At 34.1% G+C, this 22,470-nt stretch overlaps 2 protein-coding genes across 7 annotated transcripts in view; one reads left to right on the top strand and one right to left on the bottom strand.

The window, feature by feature from the left end:
- LOC106056344 (neuronal calcium sensor 1-like) overlaps window positions 1-12,208 on the top strand; it is a 62,272-nt gene extending 50,064 nt beyond the window's left edge. For all 3 annotated transcript variants that reach the window (XM_056042805.1, XM_056042806.1, XM_056042807.1), the window contains 4 exons: window positions 3,394-3,483; window positions 4,288-4,366; window positions 6,999-7,165; window positions 9,252-12,208. In XM_056042805.1, coding sequence (XP_055898780.1) covers window positions 3,394-3,483; window positions 4,288-4,366; window positions 6,999-7,165; window positions 9,252-9,356 — 441 coding nt within the window. In that variant the 3' untranslated portion in view covers window positions 9,357-12,208. The remainder of the gene's footprint in view (window positions 1-3,393; window positions 3,484-4,287; window positions 4,367-6,998; window positions 7,166-9,251) is intronic.
- A 493-nt stretch (window positions 12,209-12,701) lies between these two features.
- LOC106056343 (uncharacterized) lies at window positions 12,702-22,451 on the bottom strand. 4 transcript variants are annotated; one of them, XM_056042813.1, is made up of 4 exons: window positions 22,330-22,451; window positions 19,425-19,454; window positions 13,483-13,634; window positions 12,702-13,314 (listed from the first exon to the last, which is right to left on the bottom strand). In XM_056042813.1, the coding sequence occupies exons 2-4, from the start codon at window positions 19,429-19,431 to the stop codon at window positions 13,123-13,125; spliced, it is 351 nt and encodes a 116-aa protein (XP_055898788.1). In that variant the 5' UTR covers window positions 19,432-19,454; window positions 22,330-22,451; the 3' UTR covers window positions 12,702-13,122. The 4 variants fall into 4 exon arrangements, with proteins under 4 accessions (XP_055898788.1, XP_055898786.1, XP_055898787.1 ...); XM_056042811.1 differs by having other exon boundaries at window positions 19,425-19,490; window positions 22,330-22,420; XM_056042812.1 differs by having other exon boundaries at window positions 19,425-19,490; window positions 22,354-22,385.
- Between the last annotated feature and the right edge of the window lie 19 nt (window positions 22,452-22,470).

The raw sequence follows: 22,470 nt of genomic DNA, 5'->3' as shown, positions 1-22,470 counted from the left end.
GTATAAAAGATTATCATCTTCTATTGTATAAAAGATTATATTCTTCTATTGTCGTTTAAAAGATTACATTCTTCTATTGTAGTATAAAAGATTATCTTCTTCTATTGTATAAAAGATTATATTCTTCTATTGTCGTATAAAAGATTATATTCTTCGATTGTCGTATAAAAGATTATATTCTTCGATTGTCGTATAAAAGATTATCTTCTTCTATTGTATAAAAGATTATATTCTTCTATTGTCGTATAAAAGATTATATTCTTCTATTGTCGTATAAAAGATTATCTTCTTCTATTGTATAAAAGATTATATTCTTCTATTGTCGTATAAAAGATTATCTTCTTCTATTGTATAAAAGATTATATTCTTCTATTGTCGTATAAAAGATTATCTTCTTCTATTGTATAAAAGATTATCTTCTTCTATTGTCGTATAAAAGATTATCTTCTTCTATTGTCGTATAAAAGATTATCTTCTATTGTCGTATAAAAGATTATCTTCTTCTATTGTATAAAAGATTACATTCTTCTATTGTCGTATAAAAGATTACATTCTTCTATTGTCGTATAAAAGATTATATTCTTCTATTGTATAAAAGATTATATTCTTCTATTGTCGTATAAAAGATTATCTTCTTCTATTGTATAAAAGTTTATCTTCTTCTATTGTATAAAAGATTATATTCTTCTATTGTATAAAAGATTATCTTCTTCTATTGTATAAAAGATTATATTCTTCTATTGTCGTATAAAAGATTACATTCTTCTATTGTCGTATAAAAGATTACATTCTTCTATTGTCGTATAAAAGATTACATTCTTCTATTGTCGTATAAAAGATTACATTCTTCTATCGTCGTATAAAAGATTACATTCCTCTATTGTCGTAAATCTCTAATAAATGACATTCACGTTGGCTAATTAATTCACTTGAGTTTTCAGACAAAGGTTGATAGGGAATGAAGTCTGGTCGTCTGCTGATTGTGTGGACTTGATAAAAGTTGACGGAAAATCATTTGAAGCCCGCCAATAACATGACAGGCCAATTTGTCAAACCATTGGATAGTGGCATACCTTCTGACCTCTCCCCGTAATTATAGGTTCACATGGAACATTGCATACAGTAACTGTCAAATGTTTTCCAGCATTTTTTTTTTGTTTTGGACGGGGGAGGGAAGGAACAAAACTTTTAAACTCTCTGTAACTTTCATAAGATGTACCAATGTCTAACCTTATCCTGAGACCCCTTTGGTAATGAGTGTCTTAGCAAAAGCTTATATTACTTATATAATGCCCAGGGTCTAATCTCATCACCTTAGTACGAGAAGAGTCATAGTCGTTTTACCAGTGAGGCCGCAACTTCATTACAAACACGATTGTGTAATACATAGATAGATAGATGTATAGATAGAGATAGATAGAGATAGATATGTAGGTAGGTAGGTAGGTAGGTAGGTAGATAGATAGATAGATAGATAGATAGATAGATAGATAGATAGATAGATAGATAGATAGATAGATAGATAGATAGATAGATAGATAGATAGATAGATAGATAGATAGATAGATGGTCCACAAATGAGATTGGACCAAAAGCGCATGATATAAGCATGAAAGTAGCGCTATATAAAAGCTATAATAATAATAATAATAATAATAATAATGATAGATAGATAGACTAATAGATAGATAATAGATACATGGATACATGAGTAGGTACGTAGGTAGATATGTTGATGGTTAAATTTGTTTTGGTAATACTTATTTAAAAGAAGAATACCAATAGTAAAACTAACATAATAAGAATATAACATAACTTAGAAAACCATGTCTTTTTATTAGATAATTATAGATGTTTTAATTCTAATATTCTCACTAAATGTTTTATGTTATTGTAAATCATTTGAACTAATGTATGTTTTAAAGCTTATAACGATAAAATGCTCTGACAACCTTAATGGCACTATGTTATTGCCCATGCTTGATCTCAAGGGTTAATTTATTTGAGCGAGTCTTTCTTTACTATTCGTACGACTTTTAGTATAGAAATCATACTATTTGTATACTAATTTATTACTTATGTTAGGGTTAGGGGGGGGCGGCCGAGTGGTGTCGGCGATCGCCCCTACCCCCCCCCCCTGGATCCGCCAGTGCTCTCACCTATCTCTTGGTCTGCTGGGCCGTTGGGGCACCACACAAGATGTCAACCTTCTTTCTCCATTCTTCTCTGTCATTTGACTTTGATAGAATTTCATTCTGATATTCTTTTTGAAAAATATTGAAACCTGCCTTTTTACCTGCCTGGGTGGACCACTTCGGGGGCCGATTTCGAGTTTGTGTTTCCACACAAACTGTCTTTGTAACCTTGTTTGTTAATTTTATTTTTTTTTACCTTCGCATCGTAATTTATCTGACATTGCTTTTCGCTTGATGACTTGATTTGGACAGACCCATTTATAACGCCCCTCCCCCCAAGACACATACACGCACATATGCTTTTGGCCCGTGAATTCTAGCATCACTTTAATCATAAGGTTAGCAATATACGGTTTTAGACACCGCAAACATTTCTTTACAGTTAGACATTAAACCACTAGTTTCATGCTCAGAGGGAGAAAAAAATGCATTTTCCGAAAGCCCCAATTGAATGCTCAGTTACTGTACCCCACACTACATTCATTAATTGTTTATGTTCTCTAAAGGAAATATAAATTTAGTTTTACTTATTGCAATCGATTATCCTTTAATTTCTCTCTTTCTCTCAGAAAAGAAAATAATGAAATCAATCTTTTTGATACTATTAGGATTAGGTTTTTTTTTTTTACTGAAATCTTTTTGATGATGTTTGGATTAGTTGAGTTTTTTTTTTTTTTAATGTAGAGCGCGAGCGCGTCTAAAAGAAACCGGAAATAACGTAAGGCTTATTCAAAATAATTTGACTTAGGGAAAAGAAAGAAATACTTTAAAAGCTAAGGAATTTTGTGCTATTTCTATGTATGTTTGCGACCATTTGGGGAAATACTAAAAGTAAAATACAAAGGTTTAATAGAAAGCTTGCGTTTTCTTTTTTTGTTTTTTGTTTTGTAAATTTCAAATCTGTCCAACCGTGTCTTTGTGAGAACCAAAGAGATAAAAGGAACCAGTGTACGAAATTGTATTCCTAGTTTAAGAGATGTCCTGAGAGGTACATACATAAATCAGTGTCATTTCGCGCTTATAATATAGATTGATTTACCCTCATCCCACTAATGATTGTCCAGAGATTTTTTGTCTAGGGTGCATCTCTATCAATTCTAAACTTGCCTTCTTTGTTACGTTAAAGGAATGATGTTTATCAGTTTAGTTTGACATGGTTCAAAGCCTTCGATTGATTGTTGAAGTCTTTTCTTTGCAGGAGTTTCAAGGAATTTACCAACAATTTTTCCCACATGGAAATCCAGACAAGTTTGCCAGCTACGTGTTCAATGCCTTTGATTCGAATAAAGTATGTTGATGCTGATAAGGGAAATAGTAATTTTAGTTTTACCAAGTCTCTATCAACTCTGTCTGTCTGACAAAAAGTGTGTACACGTTATTTCTCCCACACCCATTCTCGGATTGAGCTTAAAATTTGGATAATTATTTATTGACATAGGCAATACATGCATCAATTAAAAAATAGATACCTACCAGACTATTAATTCCTGGTAATTCCTTATTTTGTTTAATAGTAACAGGCGAAACTAATACTTCAGTGGTCACAGATATGTCTAAATATATTGGGTTTAGTCCCCTTAAATAATTGTTAACGCTATTTCTCCCTCACGCTTTTTTTTTCACCATTAATAAAAGCGCGAAAAAAGAATCTGAAGATTGAAAAAAAAATGCTGTGTCTGACGTGGGTATGCAGACCCTTCTGCTGCCTACATATTTTGTTGCATCTAAGGTAGATAAAGTCGCTTTCTGATTTAAATTCCCTATTCGCCGTTTATGCCTGTCTGTGTTTCAAGTGCAGTGGCGTAACTATGGTGGGGGATGGGTGGTGAAGAATTTTAAAATCCCCCCGGGCCCCCACATAAGGGGGGAAGGCCAAAATGAGTGTTTGAATTTTTTTTTATTTAATATTAAATATTACGCCATTATCTCATATCATAAGATGGTAAATACCTAGCTACGCCACTACTCAAATGCTTAAACTATTCATCTCTTTGACACTATGAGCCTTTCACTTTAACAGTAGCAAAAGAGAGCATAAAGATTTACCAAGACCATTTCAGTAACACAAAGTTGACTCTTTTTTTTTTTTCAGGATGGTTTCATCTCATTCCAGGAATTCATCCGTGCCTTGTCCATTACATCCAGGGGATCACTGGACGAGAAGTTAGATTGTAAGTGGTGATATATGTATTGCAAGAGTGTTCCTCATTTTTCTATATGAGTAATGTCCCTTGTCTTAACGAGTAGTCCACAACTTGGGTGACGTTGAACATCAGACCTAGATGGATATAGCTAGAGTCTGTTATTGATCATTTTAATTTCAATCTTCATTAACCACCATTTACCTCCCCTTCCTCAACCCAAACAACTAATACATTCTTCATTCGTCAATTTCTATTTGTTCTGTCTATTCAGACTAAATATTTCTTTACCAATAGGTTATATTGAGCACTACAAGAGAAACAACAGACTCACACTCGTTCCTCTGCAATATGAAATGCAGCAAAATATCTATTTCAGAATTTCCACTCTACCTTTCCTCTACCTCTCCTTTAACTTTACTCTACTCCAACTCCCATCTTACTCTCCTCTAGCTCTCCTTTACCTTTCCTCTACCTCTCCATTAACTCTCCTCTACCTCTCCATTAACTCTCCTCTACCTCTCCTTTAACTATAATCATTACACTATAAAACACAATAACATCATGTGGGTATAGCCAGGGTCGGCCTTAGGCATAGGCAAACTAGGAAGCCGCCTAAGGCCTCCGACTGATGGAGCCTAGCACATAGCTTTATTTTTTAGAGAAGAAATAGCGAGACATGTGACCTATATTAATGTTGGAGACAGTTGGAGTACACTAGCCTGACTAGGTTTTAAATAATGTAATTTTGTGTAATTTTATTTTTTCGCTGTTTTTTATGTTTTCATTTGGGGCCAACACATTCACTCCCATTATCTAAAGCCGGCCCTGTTGTAATCTTCAAGCAAGGAGGCCTAAAGTGAAGGGAACATCGACCCCCCCCCCCTCTTTCTCCCCAAACCTGGGTTTGAACTACAACCATGTAACACATTTAGGCAACACATTTTTTTCTATTTTCATGTGTTGTTTTTTTTTCTTAATGTTATATTGTGAAATGTACAGCACCTAAATTATTTTCAGCATAAAGTAAAAAACGGTTCAATTTTCAAAAGTTAAACGAATGATAGAATGAAATGTGAAACTACTTACGCTGAGGTGGTCGATTGTAGTCAAATGAATTTCCATTTGATTGGACCAATAAACATTATCTTATCTTATATTATCTTATCTTGTGGTCCTTCCCTGTTCAGACTTTTACTTAGTCTCAAATTTCTATTATAAAACTCGAAAGAATATTCTTTGTAGGTGCACAAAGGATGCAGATGACGCAACTCTCCTGGCCATGTTCTCAGAGAACTCAGACCAAAACAAAAATAAACAACATAAAAAATTACTGTAATTCTTAAATATTAACTGTGAAACAAAAATAAATAAAAAAATAATAATGGACATCATTCACCAATCGTAAACAAACATTTTGCCACGTGGTTCTCTATATCTTCTATACAAATTACGCAATCCATAAAGGCTGTCACGTGATACGTAATTTTCATTGTTTTATCAATATTATCTAGTGGCATTGACTTTTATATGAAAAAAAAAAAGGGGGGGGGAGTATTGTTTCGTTAGCTGGAGAAAACATTCAAATAGTCCAACTTTTTAGTACTCCAGTCTTAGATGGAAATCTTCGACGCTGTGATGTCGCAAAACTATTCTGCACTATTTCATTCACTACTCTGACAGCGAGAATATGACAAAAAATAATAAGTTTAAGGCAAATCTAATTAAACCTATATAATTCTTGAAATAGTACTTACATATTGACAATATGTTGAGCAGTAAGCGGAAGAGTTATAAAAAAAATCATTCTGCAGGGCCTAAAAGTGTCAACAAAAAGATCTAGTTTGTCAACACTTCCATGATTATGTTCACCGGATACACCAAATGGCTTCCTATAAAAGCTTTCTCAGTCATTCATGAAAATCCCCAATATTTTGAACCCCTGAACTATGCCCTTCCTGTCTAAATTCATCTACACGATTTGATTTTATTTCTAACCATGACCTCATAAGTTAACAGTATTTATTTTCTTTGTTCTTTACGCGATCTCTGTCATTCAGTGGCGTCATTAGGGGGTGCGGGGGTGCGGTCCTTACCAGGTGACACCCATTTTAGGGTGACAAAAAATGCCCCAGACAACGATGTGTAAGATAAAAGCGCTCCCCCCGACCAATCGCTGACTAGAAGGCGGCATTTGTGGTCTAGATGGTTGTCAAAGTTTGAATAACACAGCATAATGTTATACTGTTACCGTCTGAAAGTCAAAGGAAACATGTTTATGTGATGTCAATTCTGCTTCTAATTTTTATAACGCATTGTAAAATACAATAATTATTGAATAGATGTAATGGTTCAACAAAAATATCAATCCAACGATAGTATTTATTGGACAATGTTTGGAGAAATTAAAATGAAAAAATTGATCTGACCGCACCGGGTGACATCACCCCTAGTGACGCCATTGCTCATACTTTTTGTTGGATTTATGTTTTTCATAATCATCTTTACTAGTACACAATATTTCTACAGTAATCAGGCACGTGGAGATCATTATTGTTTCGAAAATATGTAGCTAAATAAAAATTATCTTATCTTAGCTTAGCTTATCTCAATAATAATGTCTTCTCTCTTCTTTTTGTATCTTTTTCCTTTGCCACCTAAGGGGCATTCAGTCTGTATGACCTTGACAATGATGGACAAATCACAAAAGCGGAAATGGAAGAGATAGTGGATGCCATTTACAACATGGTGGGCAACCTTATGGAGCTTCCCAAAGATGAAGACACGCCCCATAAGCGGGTGGACAAAATATTTCAACAAATGGACCTTGTAAGTTCACGAATGGGACTGAATGTTGAGTAATGGAGAGAGCGGGTTCCAATATTGTTGGTCCATGTACTGAGAAAAAACTCGCAAACCATACGTTTTGAGAGGGGAGAGGCGGGTTGAGTCGATGGAGCAGAGAGCCCTCCGAGGGACATAAGTACTGAAAGGTTATAGCAAGCAATATTTTATTTTTACAAAGCTTATATCAACTCACTCTGTCTGTCTGGTAAAAAGTTTGTACACGGTATTCTACCACAGCTGAAATTTCGCACAATTATTTCTTTTACCTGACAACACTAGAATCAATAGAAAAAAAAAAAAAACCTATTAGTCAATTAACTAGTGGTAATTAATTATTTTGTTTGGTATCTTGAACAAAGGAAGAAATCCTACTTGACAGATGTCGTGATATAAGCTGAATTAGTCCCCTTGAGGACTCGAGCTCTGAGTGAACATTTTTTATACATTATAAAACGATCATGTAAACATTCACCAAGATACCCTCCCTCCCTCTGGTCCAGACAAGTGACAGGATCATAGTCATTCAGAAAGCTAAAAGCTAAACAAAAACTATTGGTAAAAATATTTCTAATCGAACAGGTTGATTATGTCCACATGTATCACACATACAAATGTACTTAGATGTTAGATCCAAACTGATACTATTTCACTACATACAAGTGTGCTTTATTACATGTATTTATGTGTCTGCTCTTTTTGCGCTCTTAGCCCACATTATGTTTCTTAACAGCTCTACTGTTATTATTCGTCTAATACACAATTATGTTAACAGTAGTGATTTAAAACCAACTCATCAATCGGTTTCTTACAGCTGTCTTATCTAGCAATATTAAATTATTTTACACGAAATTGTCATTGTAACAATTTTTTTAATCATTCGTAGACATTTAAGATTAGATTAGAGATATATATATACACACACACACACCGTAACTGTAAATGACAGTCGTAATGTTTGTAATGTACACTGTAAAGCTATCCATTTAATCATTCTAGCTGTAAAATATTCAATTTCTTTGACACCAACATCGTACGTGATAATATTGTGTTCCTTTTAATGGCTCTTAAAAAATCTGTCACGACAACTGGTTAACCAACAATGCCACATTTCTGGCAAAACAAAAATGTATAGTCTATAGCAGTGATGCCCAGTCCTACTCATCCTGCGGGCCATTTTAATTTCCAACCCTCGTGTCGAGATCCACATCACCAAAAAGATAGAAATACGAAATGAAATTAACCTTAAAACTATTAGAAAGTAGAAGCCTGTGGATCTAGTTGCCATAGTTTAACAATCTTTTATTCGCGTCTCAAACCAAGAATGCCGTTTATATGTTGCCCTTTTTTTAAAAACGGCTACACTTTCTTTATGGAACAATCGTGTTGGCTTTTTACAATGTTCCGCAAACAAGTAAAGATCCGTTCACTTTTCCTTGTCAATTTTACATTCTGAGTTAGAGAAAATATACAAGATACATTATTTTTCACCACTTAATTTTATGCACTGACGCTTTGGCGGTGCGGATGGAACCACGTCGCGGGGCGAATCTGGCTCGCGGGCCGTATTTTGGGCATCACTGGTCTATGTACTCTATACAGTACTCCTTGCATTGGAGTTAAGTTGCGAATGAAATTCTGAAGAGTATTTCTTGACCAGTAGCAAAGTAAGGCCTACCTCTGAGACGGGGGCTCCAGAATACCTTCGTTTAGAAATTCTAAGGTCGAATGATTTTTCTTTTTTTAATGGCTCCTGTGGGCCATTTCGTATTGGAGGGCGCCAAGTTATACTAGGAAAGCGCATACAGAGACGTCGACTATAACTTGGCGCCACACTTTCGTGGAGGACCTTAAAGCAGTGGACACCAGGTGGGAAGAGGCTTCCGACATTGCCAGTGACAGGTCTTTATGGAGACAGTTTGTCACCTAATGCACCGATCAGCGCGGGAGGATCTAAGTCTAAGTAAGTGGGCCCCCCTCGGTCGTAGACTGGGATGCAATGTGCCCATTCACGCCTTGATTGCTGCTGCACCGCTGTTCTTACCCAAACATTTATTTCTCATTTCAACAGAATCACGATGACAGACTTACAAGGGAAGAATTTCGAGAAGGTTCTAAGTGTGACCCCTGGATTGTGCAAGCACTGACCATGGAGCTCCCAAGCAACTTACACTGACCAGCATTTAATGTATCATATTTGTCCATGCTAAATTTAAGTTCTTTTTTTTTTTTTGGTTTTGCATTAAAATCACGTGTCCTTACCTCATTGATTAATGTATGTATGTTTGAAATATTATTTTTTAATTAGGCTTTATTTAAATAAAAATACAGCAGACAGACAATAACACTCTCCTGGTCACGACCAACAGATGACAGTATGAATACAAATACAAACACGAATACAAGCACGAGCAATACGAAGGTTAAGGACGACAGGACACCAGATGTCAAGAACATGGCGACTGCAATACTTTTTCCTAGACGTTGACAGGAGCTGTTTCAGTGTCGGTATTTTTTTCTAGTTAGATAGCTCGAATCAAATGACTATTCATTATCACCATTATATTAGGAAATAATTATATTATAAATTATATCATGTCAAAGCAGATTTACAAAACTTTTTATTAAATTGCTCAATATTTATAATTCCATATTTTCACATTGACAAGTAGGCCCAACATTGTTATAACAAAAATTTCATTGTTGAAATTGGTAAGAAAATGTACATTTGTAACACAATTTTTTTTTATTCGAAGGTGCAAATCTCGAACCATTATAATAACAGATCAAGCTACACCGTCACCTATCCCTTAGTCTGATAAGCTATTTATAAGTAAAAAATAAAGTAACTCTTTCGAAGCTTGCGATCTATAGGGTAGATGACTTAGTCCTTCCGCGCCGTTCGGCGCATTGGGCGGCAAGCTGTCTCCACAAAGATCTGTCACTTACAATGTCTGAAGCCTCCAATGGCTTGGCTTATCCAAATAGGCTGAAGCCTTTGGAAAATGCTCCCTGCCTTTCCTATTTGGCACGCTACGTCATTGTAGGCATTCCCATCATTTGTTATGATGCTTTCAAGGTAAGTGAACTTGTCCAACTCTTCAAGCTTTGACTCGCGAAGTCTGACGGGGACACCCTTTGCCTTATATCCCACTCGCAAAATTTTTAGTCTTATCCTTAATTGTTGTGTGCCTCTCTATCTAGGCTCTACGGCATTTCTTGCATGCATTTATTTGTAGCCCCCAGTAGTGCAACATCATCGGCGAAGTCCAAGTCCGTCAATCGGAGTTGTTCATGATATGGAATACCAAAGGCAGTCTGGTTCATTGCTCTCCTCATTATGTAGTCGATGGCTAGGAGGAAGGGAGATAAGATGCACCCCTGTCTCACACCTGTCTCAATGCTAAAAAAAAAAAATCGGTTGTTCCTTCTTCTGTTTTAATGCAGCAAATAGATTGACTGTATAAGTGTCGTAGAATCTGGACGAATTTTTCATGGATGCCGTATTCTCTAGCTATTTTCCATAGTGATTCTCGTTGGACACTATCAAACGCTGTCTTGAAGTATACGAAACTGATTATTAGCTGTTGTTGGTACTCAAGACTTTGTTCTAAGATATTTCGTAGAGCGAAGATCTGCTCTGTACATGATCTGCCTCTTCGTAAGCCTGCTTGTTCTTCTCGGAGCATCTCATCTACAGACTGTTGAAACTGTAGAGGAGATAGGGTAGATGATGGTTGTATGTTTCTATGGTCGACGGTTAACGAGGGTGTCATGTGGCCAGACAACGACCAACTCTTTACTTTCCCCCCAACTAATGTCAGGTACCCATTAGAGATGGGTGGACGCAGTGGTACCCTAAAATCCCGAAATTAAAAATCCCATTCTTCACCGAGATTCGAACCCGGGACTTATCAGTTCGGAAGCCAAGTGCTTTATCATTTGGCCACCACGGCCTTTTTTACTGTAGTGCAAGAGCTTTTTTTTAAATACGATATATATTTCAAACAGAGAATCCAAACATTTTGCCCACATCTGGTTTTTCTGTGGTGTAATGGGAGAGAACTGTCCTTGAGTTGTGTATCAGTTTTAAAGAGTTACGCAGTGAGAAGTGCTTTCATTATTTTTCCGATGGTATTTGTGACAGAGGTTGAGGTAATTTAATTAGTCTCAAAAGTTGGTGTTTATATGACACTCTTGTATTTCCATTCCAGCAAGTATTATTTGTATTTTTTAAAAACCAATTATAATCATCATTGTATATGCTATTTAACCTCTATTATCTGACATTCTATTCTATCTATATAGTAATATTAATTTAGTCTCTTCTAAGTTGATTGACAATTCGCTTTTAAGTTTCAGTGTTTCTTCATATATGAAGTATTCCGTCACATCACATTTGTCCATAGCAACATTGAAAGTCAAGGCCTACATATATGTAATATAAGCTCTGAACGGACCTCATTCACCAATAGTAAACAAACAATATTGAGTCACGTGCTTCTCTATCTCTTCTATACAAATTACGATCTAATTTAAATCAACAATGGTTATCAAGTGACAGTTTTTTTTTCCGTTGTTTTATCAATATTTTCACGCGACCGTTCGTTTTGGTGAATGAGGTCCATTCTCTTCAGTAAAATCAATTTTTCTAACAAAAGCCATATTTAAATTATACATATATATGTTTATTTGGCTTACGTTTTTTGGCGAAAGTGCTTATTTAAAAAATTATTCTCATTATTTAACAAATAAAATGTTAACTCATGTATTTTATGTTTTTTTTTTTTTTCTTCTTTTATTTGATTTGATTTCTAAGTTTTGGACATGTCTTCAGAAGTGAACACGATTACGTCCCTTTACTTTTGTGTACACGTTGCTTTGACAGTTAGAGTAAGCAAATCTTCATAAATGTTATACTCCCCGGGTGAAATTGATGCTTGAGACTATCGTAATGAAACTAATGACAGTCCAGGGATCATACTAAAAATCCAAGCAAAAGAACTTTCTAGTGTACTTTGCTAAAAATGTTGTTTTTTTATTTTTATTTTTTAATATTAAATATACTTATAAGCTTGTACTGTTTTAATAACTGCTCAGATTACACTTCTAGACTGACATCCACAACATTTTCTAAGCGTATTTAAAATACCTGTAAATGTGTTATTAATTAAAATTTAATTGTTTACAAATCGCAGAGCATAATATACAAACTAGCCTAATAGTGCAAAATTACTGTTATAACCTGGTGGTATTTGGCGAATCACTGTATGTTGATAACTTTTCGGGTATTCAAATAGTGGATAGATCTAAGCAAATGGTGGATAACCATTTTAAAATACTGCACAAATGTTATATACTTTTTTTGTTTGCATGTCTATTTGTGTTCCATTATGTTTAACAATGTTTAGACAACTTTGTATATGCAACAGACTATTTGCAAAGAAAACTATAGTGTTATCTAGGTATTCTTATGCCAGACAGGTAAAATGTAATAATAACTTATAAACAAACACAAAGGTTTAAAAAAACTTAAACAAATTTTAGTAATTTAATTATTTGCGAGGCGACACTATCGGTAGTGTTAGTACTATCATCTTATATCTGCATGGACAAACAACTTTATACGCCTTTTGACATTCATGCATACAAGTCAATTAAAAAAGTGAAATATAGAGAAATAGGCTAAGATGGACGGGTGCAATCAAGCAAATAGTTATGTTTACTTTGGCAAAGTCTGAAAACAAGGACAAATATTAGGAGTTGTTAAAGAGTCAGCAATGGTTACCTACTAACAGTTCCCTAAATTTTTTTTTATTTAATGCAATGCATTTCACGTCATACTTGAGTAGGCTTGCAGAGTGTTCAACTAACGAGGCTTGTGGTCAAAATGAAAACCAAAACTGGAATTTTAAAAAAATAAAAATTATATTTAAAAAAAATCAATGACCCTGCTCCATGACAGGTATGGCATCTGACGTGAAGTCAGTTCTGTTGTCGCGAACTGAAACAATCAGGAGGTCGTCTCCTAGCAGATCACTACAGAGCTCGTTTATGACATCATCATCAGGCATGTGTTTCTCGCCTCCGTTCTGCTTGACTAAAAACCATTCTTTAGTTTCGGGATCACCAAGCTACGAAACAAAATGTATATTTAAAAAATATAATCACTATAAACATTCAGTTTCATCTTAAGGTGTATGATGATGTGTATGTGTGTTTACAGAATGTGAGTCGCAAACGTTTATTTTTTCACATGTAATTAGCGGCCAATTTCTCTAACGGGTTGCAACTGCATTTACCTCGTCTCGTAGTTCGTCTTTCAAATCTTTAATTTTGACAGATCCAGGTAAATCTGCTTCATGTTCCTTGACCGTACCATCCCAGCTTTCTATCCTGAACCTGATCTTAACGTACACCTCTACCTCTTCTTCCTCTTCGTTTGTTTCATAATCTGAAAGAGATCAATCGCCTGTCTTTAAGGATGTATACTTTGCGTCATAAACGTTTACAAATTAATTTTAAGTTATTGGAAAACTTAAGCAACAACAACAACAAAAAATAATTAATAAATGACGTAACACATGAAACTCTGTGTTCAGCTAAATATGTGTGTGTGATTGTCAGGTATTTGTTTTTATTAAAGTTTTGGTCTGGCGTAGACGCGATGGCTGAGCGGTAAGGCGATTGGCTTCCGAACCGGAAGTCTGAAACCTGGTGAATCTTTAGGCGCCTGAGTCCACCTAACTCTTATGGGTGCCTGACAATATTTGAGGGAATAGTAAGTGCGGCTGGTCGTTGTGCTGGCCACATGGCACCCTCGTTAACCGTAGGCCACAGAAACGGATGATTATAGATCGCGGGCTCTGAGAGGGGGAACTTTACTTTTCTATTTTGATTTGGTGTGTTTCAGTTGTATAAATAAATTGACGCATTTCTGTTTCAGATAATATAGGATGAGTTCTAATTGAATAAAGCAAAAAAAAATCCTCTATAGAAATTCAGAACATTTTACTCCAGAGATCCAAATCGTGTTTAAACTAAACACAAGTATATCAAAGTTAAACTAAAGTTTAAACTAAACACAAGTATATCAAAGTTAAGCTAAAGTTTAAACTAAACACAAGTATATCAAAGTTAAACTAAAGTTTAAACTAAACACAAGTATATCAAAGTTAAACTAAAGTTTAAACTAAACACAAGTATATCAAAGTTAAACTAAAGTTTAAACTAAACACAAGTATATCAAAGTTAAACTAAAGTTTAAACTAAACACAAGTATATCAAAGTTAAACTAAAGTTTAAACTAAACACAAGTATATCAAAGTTAAACTAAAGTTTAAACTAAACACAAGTATATCAAAGTTAAACTAAAGTTTAAACTAAACACAAGTATATCAAAGTTAAACTAAAGTTTAAACTAAACACAAGTATATCAAAGTTAAACTAAAGTTTAAACTAAACACAAGTATATCAAAGTTAAACTAAAGTTTAAACTAAACACAAGTATATCAAAGTTAAACTAAAGTTTAAACTAAACACAAGTATATCAAAGTTAAACTAAAGTTTAAACTAAACACAAGTATATCAAAGTTAAGGTAAAGTTTAAACTAAACATAAGTATATCAAAGTTAAGCTAAAGTTTAAACTAAACACAAGTATATCAAAGTTAAGCTAAAGTTTAAACTAAACACAAGTATATCAAAGTTAAGCTAAAGTTTAAACTAAACACAAGTATATCAAAGTTAAACTAAAGTTTAAACTAAACACAAGTATATCAAAGTTAAACTAAAGTTTAAACTAAACACAAGTATATCAAAGTTAAACTAAAGTTTAAACTAAACACAAGTATATCAAAGTTAAACTAAAGTTTAAACTAAACACAAGTAGGCCTATATCAAAGTTAAACTAAAGTTTAAACTAAACACAAGTATATCAAAGTTAAACTAAAGTTTAAACTAAACACAAGTATATCAAAGTTAAACTAAAGTTTAAACTAAACACAAGTATATCAAAGTTAAACTAAAGTTTAAACTAAACACAAGTATATCAAAGTTAAACTAAAGTTTAAACTAAACACAAGTATATCAAAGTTAAGCCAAATCAACGGAAAATTAGTTCAGGAAATCCATTTATTTTATACTAGACTGCATCCCTTTTGTACTACTCATTTATATGCTCGGTACTTTGTGACAATATACAATCGGTCGTAAGGCCGTCAAACAAAAGAACCAAATTATAAATTACAAAAATTTCGGAATATAATTTGGTTGAAAGAGGTAGTTTTTAATGAAATTAACTGGGACTAAATGTACAATGTCGAGCTAATTATTGCTAACATGGGCGTAGCGTAGGGGAGGGAGAGGGGTTCAAATCCCCCGGAAATGATCTATCCCCCCCCCCCGCTGGCATGGGTGGAATTTTGTGACTAGTTTTTTTTTTTTTTACTTTAATGTTGTTTATGATAGGTGCAATTTTAATGTTAAATTATCACTTGTCCCAGCGCAGTCGGGGGGGGGGGGAGGTGAGTTTAAAATCTCCCTTTATGGGCTTTTGAGGTTACCCCCCCCCCTTTTCCAATAAAACGAACATAAAGCTAACGACAATCACCGAGTTCCTTGAGAGTAACAAGGGGGGGGGGGGGCTGAGTTTAAAACACCAACGTTTTTTTTTGTTATGTTAACCACTCTTTTCAATATTCTATGAATTCTATGTGCGTAGCCGAGAGGGGTTTTGAGTTTAAAACTTCCCACCAGAGGGCTCTGAGATTAAAAGCTTCACGTCAGTATTACACTAAAAAAAAAAACGTCCAAAAGAATGAAAGGGCAAATGTAATGAAAAATTCGGTGTTCAAGATCAACAAATACTCCCTCCCTTGATCTTTCAGACTAATAATGCTGTAAACGTAAGACAAATTTATTGTTCTCGGCACAAAGAATATAAAAAAAAAAATAACTCTACAATAAAATAGCTGCATTTCAAAGCTGCCAATACCAATATTAAAACGCGAAAATTTTATTTTTATAACCGTGGAATTTTAATATTTTTGTGTACATACCGCAGTGTAATGTAGCATTGTTACATATGTTGACGTAACTGCTCAGAAAGCCCATTTAAACAGTATTTAATCTAATAGCAAATGTATTAACTTTTTTCTCGTTAATATTTCAAATGCTTAGAAAAGAGAATGTAAGTTTCTCAAAATCGGAACCAGTGAAATCTGCCCATCTTTAGTGTCACCAGAGAATGCTGACCATGCTCTTCTCATATATTGGTCTAGCCATCTGAACGCTCCAACAGTTCATCTCATATATTGGTCTAGTCATCTGAACGCTCCAACAGTTTATCTCATATATTGGTCTAGTCATCTGAACACTCCAACAGTTTATCTCATGCATTGGTCTAGTCATCTGAATGTCCCAACAGTTTATCTAATATACTGGTCTAGTTATCTGAACACTCCAACAGTTTATCTCATATATTGGTCTAGTCATCTGAACACTCCAACAGTTTATCTCATGTATTGGTCTAGTCATCTGAATGTCCCAACAGTTTATCTAATATACAGGTCTAGTTATCTGAACACTCCAACAGTTTATCTCATGTATTGGTCTAGTCATCTGAACGCTCCAACAGTTTATCTCATATATTGGTCTAGTCATCTGAACACTCCAACAGTTTATCCCATGCATTGGTCTAGTCATCTGAACACTCCAACAGTTTATCTCATGTATTGGTCTAGTCATCTGAACACTCCAACAGTTTATCCCATGTATTGGTCTAGTCATCTGAACACTCCAACAGTTTATCCCATGTATTGGTCTAGTCATCTGAACGCTCCAACAGTTTATCTCATATATTGGTCTAGTCATCTGAACACTCCAACAGTTTATCCCATGTATTGGTCTAGTCATCTGAACACTCCAACAGTTTATCTCATATATTGGTCTAGTCATCTGAACACTCCAACAGTTTATCCCATGTATTGGTCTAGTCATCTGAACACTCCAACAGTTTATCCCATGTATTGGTCTAGTCATCTGAACACTCCAACAGTTTATCCCATGTATTGGTCTAGTCATCTGAACACTCCAACAGTTTATCTCATGTATTGGTCTAGTCATCTGAACACTCCAACAGTTTATCTCATGTATTGGTCTAGTCATCTGAACACTCCAACAGTTTATCCCATGTATTGGTCTAGTCATCTGAACACTCCAACAGTTTATCCCATGTATTGGTCTAGTCATCTGAACACTCCAACAGTTTATCTCATGTATTGGTCTAGTCATCTGAACACTCCAACAGTTTATCTCATGTATTGGTCTAGTCATCTGAACGCTCCAACATAATAAATGAAAACGAGGAGGAAAAGTTTCTCTTTCAAAATCTTCGTCAAAAAGCGACAATATATTCTCTAGCACAGTGTTTCCCAAAGGGGGTAAGCGTCCCCCTAAGGGTACGGGAAGAGTTTGGAGGGGTACGCATTGACACTCATTAACTTTGATTATTCTTTTTTTTAATACCCTTATGCCCTGTTAATAAATTAAAATAAATTATCAATAATTTTTAATTCCAATTCTTTAATACTATTTTATTAAATTTTATTTCATATTTATGCAAACTCATAATCGGTGTTATTATACATCTTAAAAATAATTTCAATAAGATCGGGTAATGAATTGTAATATTGTTCAAGGTCAAAGATAACATTTTATTTTACCGTGGTTAATGGGCCATACAAATTAATCCCACCAATTGAATACTTAATTTTCAACCTTATATTTATGAGAAGTTGCTTTTTCAGCATCTGTAACTATTACATAACGTAAAAAAAAAAAAAAAAGGAAAAGAGTGTTAGACGTGGAACAGCATCTCAGATTAAAATGAACAAGAAGAAAACCAAGTTCTATGCTCCATCATCTCAGCCCATAGATGCAATTACATAGAAAGGAGGGGGGGGCAAGGGGGTACTCAACGTTACACAAATTATTTAAGGGTTACACATAAGTCAAAAGTTTAAGAAACACTGTTTTAGCATGGAAAAGTTGTTTTTTCCCTTTCATTTAAGATTAAGCTTATATAAAAAATTAACATTTATAATGTTTGGATCCACAGACAGTTGGTTAGGTCTTCGCATTGCACACTCTCCTCAAGAAGAAATCACGTTTATTTCAGTAAACCGTAAAGCAATACGTTTTAATTGATTGCTCTCGAGAACCAACTGTCTTAATACAGTAAATCTGCATACTCACTACCTAACTATAAAATATAACTTTAGCTATATAGGAGATGATAATTTTAATTACCAGAGCCATTACTTTCGATAACTTCTTCTGGAAATATCTGCGCACCGTGAAATGGATAAATAATACAAAGGTTGTTTCTTAAATGTTGCTATCGTGATTCTTTTTTTTTCTATCAAAATAGAGACAACCTCATTTCTTGCACCTGTCCTACTTTTCGCTAACTCTGTTCAAATCGAGACAATTTTTCTAATGCAATTAAATATTTTGATTTGTTTAAATTTCGATTTACCGAAATCAAGTCGAACCTCAGTGAAAAAAAACATGGCATGTGTCAAATTGCTCTTTCATAAAAAGTGCTACGTATTGTATACATTCTTTGGTATAACATGACTACTATTATAAACACGGCATGTTGACACCGGTTGAAAAAAAACTTGTGTTATCTGGGAGTTATCCCTGTTCTTCTAAAAAAAAACAAGTAGGTTCCCCTTTCAGACCATACGATCTATAGGGCAGATGACGTAATGTTCATCTGTTTTGATGGCCTTCGGTTAACGAGGATGTCATGTAGCCAACACAACCGTCTTAACTTTCCCCCAAGTAATGTCTACCCATTAGAGTTGGATGGTCTCATGGGCGACCTAAGAATCCCGAAATGAAAACTCCCAGTGTCCACCAGGACTCAAACTCCAGACCCCTCTGTTGGTAAGCCAAGCGCTTGATCTCAACCCCCCACGTCCCCTCTTGTTCTACTGCCTCTGTTTTATTATAGAGTTGGCACTAATTGATAATGACAGGTAAGCAAATATCATTTTTAAAAAAGGCTGCTTCGTCTATCCTTGAAATTAATGATCACAAAAAGGAAGAACAAAAATAAACAATCAATATCAAACAAGTGCTTTAGTAATAAAGCAATTTATATACATATTTATAAAGCTTATGAAAAAATGATACAGAGCAATTTACAAAAACATTATCATCAACTTTTTTCATACCTGCCATAAATTACAGGATCAATAATTCTTCTGTGGGAGAACAATGTGACATCATTAGTGCCAAGGCTGAAAAAAAAACAACATTTTTTTCAATCTCTATCAACCTAAATAACTTATTTGTTTATTGCATTGTTGAACTATAAACTATAAATAGCCAAAGTGTGTGTGCGGCCTAAAGAAATATCTAGATGATGATAGAGAACAAACAATGTTATTACAGTGGATAATCAGAGCAGGCATATAAGAATCTAGCCATGACCATGGAGCGCAACAGTCTGATGTTTGTGTCGAGGGCAATGCCTTTGTCTTTCCAGATTGTTTTGAGTTTTGTAATTTCTGCTGTGGACTGTGTAATTCTGATCAGTAGTTCAGGTTTAGTTATTTCATCTGAGACAATAGCGCCGAGATATTCACAACTAAAGACACGTGTCAGCTTTTCGCCTCCAGTAGTAATGTCAAGGGGGTATCTGGGTAATCGCTTTTTTAATGCATTTAATTTTTTTAAAAAAAGGCATACTATCTCTAGTCTCATCAAGTCTCCTCAAGCAAACACACTAACCACTGTACAAGAGAAGTGCTTATGAAAATAGGTTTCATGGTTATCTATTGTTAGCTTCCAAGTTTAAAACGAAGTATATAGGAGACTTATTCAACTTATACCACCACATTAGTCAAATACAACTTCTTTCCCTTGTTCGATACCAAAAAAATATATAAATTACCAATACTTAATTAACAAATTGGTTAATTTTTTTTTTCATTGATTCTTGTTTTGTCAGTAAAAGAAATGTGTGCAAAATGTCAGCTTGATCCGAGATTGAGTGTGAAAGAAATAACGTGTACAGAGTGAGTTGATATAAGCTTTGCAAAAACATGTAATGATTCTTCTTAAATAATCTTTTCTTAATCAATTCTGACAAGTCATTAGTTTTCCTGGCTGACTTAGGCAACCCATTCCATGCTCTTAAACAATAGGGAAGGATAAATTTGTCCTAGCATATAGAAAAAGGAATGTGCTTTTATCTTTGTGTCTTTCTGAGTATTTTATTAGGTTTTGTTTTTGTATTTCAAGATTAGGCCTATGTTTTATGCAAAATTGATACTTTACTTTAAAGTCTTCTGTTCTGAAGGCTTTCTAAATTAAGCCAGTTAACTAAATGTGTTAATCTAGTCAAATGTGAATATTTGTTTGTTATGAATCTCTCTGCTCTATTGTATGTCTGGTATGGAGTAAGGACATTATGTTTGTCTAAGTGGTTTATGATGTTGCTACATATTATGTATTCTAGGATTTTACATGTGATGCTGGTAAGTGATACTGGTCTGTAGTTTCCTGGGTCAGATTTTTCTCCTTTTTTAAATAGGAGGGTTAACATTAGCTTCATTCCAGTCCCTTGTTACTCTGCCCTGGTTAAGAGATGCCTGAAAAAGTATTTTGAACACTGGTTCTAGCTTATTGCTTAGTTCTTTGAGTAATCTAGCTGGAATACCATCAGGTCCAGAAGCTTTATTCGGTTTGATGTTGGCTAATAGTTTTTGGATTCCATTTTCCTGTAGTTCTATAACTACTATGTTGTCTACTTGGTTCAAATTAAGTAATATGTCTTTGTCTCCTGGGGCTCAGAATGCTGATGTTTCATTATCATTATGTGTTAATTTAAGCTATCTTCTCCTTTTAATGGCGCTATGCCTGTTGTTTCCATTTTTTTTTAGAATTAATGTATGACCATAGGTTTTTGTTGTTATCTTTAGATATTACATTGTTTATGTATTCACTCTGCAGCTGTATGCTTACTTTTTGGGTTAGGTATTTAATTTTTATCTACTTTCTGCCTTAGTTTCTTTAAATTTTCTATATAGGTTTTCCTTTTGTTTACAAAGCTTCTTTAATCTATCATTAAACCAGCATTTAGTTATTTTGTTTGATTTGTATGTAGTTGGTATATGATTTTTATAATATTTTTAAGATAGTTTTTAATGAAATTCCATAGGTCATCGACTGGTTGGTTAATGTTTTTTTTTCTGATAAGAATGTTTGTTGAAAGTTTAACGCAGCTTGGTGTCGTTGTATTAGGTTGCATTTATTCCAGAGTAAGATTTTTCTTTTGGGTTTTGTATTGGCTACTGCTTTTATCTGACTGTGTATTTTAATGATATCATGGTCTGATAGACAAGGGATAATATCATAATCTACTACTACCCAGGTCTGTTGGTTAAGAAGAGATCTAATGTGTTGTTTAATCTGGTTGGTTTTTAATGATTTGATCTAAACTTAGGTTGTATAAAGTTTCTATGAAATGTTAGTGTTTTCCAATTTATAGCGGGTATGTTGAAATCTCCCATAATTCAATAAAAGTGTAGTTAACTGATAACATTATAATTATAGTTCTTGCATGTTCTCTAAACTAGAATTTGGTGGTATGTAGATCTAAATACTGCCTATTATTAATATTAGGGATGTTGATGTGGTGTTTATTTTACAAAATGTTGATTCTCTTCTTTTTTTTAATGAACCCTAATGCTTTGTTTGATTTTTAAATACTTAAATCATTACATTCCACAATAGTTTTTTATTTATAGGCCTAATAACACCTATAGTATATAGGTAGTTTTTCATTTATAATAACACCTATAACTATATAGATCTAGGTAGTATAAGTCCCAGCCAGCAAAGCTACCTGTTCAGTCCCTATAGGTATACTAGACTATAGTATAAGGCTATAAGGTATATTATAGTAACGGCAAAGGTATTTTTAGTTTATAGTTTGTATTTCCCATGAATAAGATAAATCATTACATAAGCCGTGTTTATTTGTTTTAGTTTTTTGTTTTGTTTCCTTAATACTCTAGATAGTAAGGCTAGTACTAGATCTAGTAATAGTAGACTAAATCGCTTAAAACTTACCAATACAAATTTGTGCTTTTATACCTTTTCAAATTTTGGAGTCATAAAATGATAAATTCATAATACTGACCGGGACTTTCCTAAATATGTTAATGTCTGTGGGGATTTCCACAATTTTGATGATAAAAATAAAAAAAAGCA

The sequence above is a fragment of the Biomphalaria glabrata genome, chromosome 9, assembly GCF_947242115.1.
Source record: "Biomphalaria glabrata chromosome 9, xgBioGlab47.1, whole genome shotgun sequence".
Classification (NCBI taxonomy): domain Eukaryota; kingdom Metazoa; phylum Mollusca; class Gastropoda; family Planorbidae; genus Biomphalaria; species Biomphalaria glabrata.
The sequence above is the reverse complement of the archived record's forward strand: the minus strand, read 5'-3'. Positions and strand labels throughout refer to the sequence as shown.